Source organism: Octodon degus, unplaced genomic scaffold (genome assembly GCF_000260255.1).
Source record: "Octodon degus isolate 3935 unplaced genomic scaffold, OctDeg1.0 scaffold00016, whole genome shotgun sequence".
NCBI lineage: Eukaryota > Metazoa > Chordata > Mammalia > Rodentia > Octodontidae > Octodon > Octodon degus.
In genome coordinates, this window is record NW_004524592.1 from 8,492,914 (window position 1) to 8,494,962 (window position 2,049).

The 2,049-nt window shown below is 34.2% G+C and overlaps 1 protein-coding gene across 1 annotated transcript in view; it reads right to left on the reverse strand.

The window, feature by feature from the left end:
• Positions 1–2,049, reverse strand: part of Pth2r (parathyroid hormone 2 receptor) — a 182,439-nt gene that overhangs the window by 70,099 nt on the left and 110,291 nt on the right. The window contains exon 7 of the mRNA XM_004626717.1: positions 1,611–1,708. Within this exon, the coding sequence (XP_004626774.1) occupies positions 1,611–1,708 (98 nt within the window). The remainder of the gene's footprint in view (positions 1–1,610; positions 1,709–2,049) is intronic.

Sequence of the window (2,049 nt, forward strand, 5' to 3'; positions counted from 1 at the left end):
AAAAAAGAAGTCAAAACCTTTTAATGACATGCCTTCAATTTTTCATATTGGGTCCAGCTCACAAAATTCACAAAGCCAAATTTTATGCCAAGGTTTTTACAGGTTTTCTAAGAAAAATTTTTGCTATTGTAAAAGAAAAAAGTGTTTTTCATTACTTTTTATTACCATTGTAGGACAAAACTCAAAGCCTTACATGAGAGTAAAACCTAGGGCCACAACTCCTACTTTCTTTCTGACCATTCCTAAAAGCTACACACGCTCACATGTTCCCAAGTCTGTCCAGCTCCTTTATGCCTCTGTGTGTTTGCACACTCTTCCTGACATCAGGAAAATGCTGGCCTCCTCCTCAGTGCTCAATTCTGCCTCACAGCTCAGTCGTTCTGGAAGTCTCTCCTCTTACCTGGAGAGCTCTGCACTAGCTCCTTGATATTCCCAATTCCTTACATAGAAATATGTACTATAGTATTCACATTTTTATAATGATGTAATAAATCAGTTCTTCTGTACAATGTTCATATTATGCTACTTTTCTCTTCAACTGAACTCCTTCAATACCAAAAGTTCCATTACACAGTAAAGAAAAATATTAAATAAATGAATGAGTCAATCAATAAAGAAGCTCAGAAATCTCAAATAGTTCATTCTTTTTTTTAATGTAACAGACATTTGCAATTCTTATGTCACATCTTATATTAAATCTTATTCTCAGGTATTGTTTTAGATTTTTTTCATCTAAGGAGGCAAAGTGTCATTACCCTTTCTCCCTCCAAAATTACTACACACTCCTTAACAGAGCAAATTACTGGGCACACTCTTGTAGCACTTTTCATGAGGTATATTACTTGTTTTGCCAAATACAAGGTATCATAAATAAGGTGTGAGCATCATGAATTCTGTTATATATCCTTAAGTATTCTCAAACATTTGTGCTGATTTATATTAAGTTGAATTCAATTTGACACAAGTTTACAACAAAACTGAAAGCACTGTCTTTTATCTGCTAATATCAAATAATTTGAAATTTTTTCCAATGGTACCAAAATTATTTGGGAAATGTAATCTAAATTATTTTATCATAATAAACTGGACTCCTTACTGCATTACTTTGCAATGAAATACAGATCTATTATTAAATATTATGACTTTGATGTTTTAAGTTTTAACCCAAACCCCTGGAATTTGCAATGAAAATGAATTATCAAATAATATAATAACACTAGGTTTAGTTAAAAATGTGATCTTGGGACCAAGGATATAGCTCAGTGGTGTAAGTGCCTACAAGTGCAAGGTCCTGAGTTCAATCTCCAGTACTGCAAAAGAAAAAAAAAGAAAGTTCTCTTGGGACAGGTATGGTGGTGTACATGAATGGGCCTAGCAGTATGGAAGCTGAGACAGGGTAATTGTTACGAGCTTAAGGTCAATCTAGGCTCCATAGTGAATTCCCAGCCAAGCTGAAATATGAAATACATAGAGAGATCCTGTATTTAAAAAAAAAAAACCTGTTTCTTGGGGAAAATGTTTTGCGGCACAGACTTTGAGATCTTTGTGTCTCCTATGAATAGGCATCAGAACACATCCATTCATGAACAAAGTGATTAAGAATCACTCACCTGAAGTAGCCAATGATGAGAATAGCCACAGCCAAGGAACCAAAGGAGATGGAATAGCCAACAGTATACAAGATATAAAGACTTTCAAAGAACTCTTGCTGTAGGGGGAGAGATAGTCACATATGTAATAGGATCACTTCACTAGGAATTTAGTAAGAAGAGTATGCCATTTTTGAAATGTTACTTCTAGTTCTCTTCAGTTTTTAGCTATAATTTATCTGCAATAAAATGTGTAGATCTAAAAGGCACACTGTGCTATGGTCTGACAATCTATGTTCATCTGCGTCCCCTGCTAGTCAAAGTTTCCCACTATTCACACCTTTAGGTCACTACTATTTCAATTTATGTCACCATGAATTAGCTTTTTCTGTTCCCAGACTTCATATACTATATTCTAGACTGTTCTTAGACTTTTTAGAATTCTATATTTTCTTTTTTA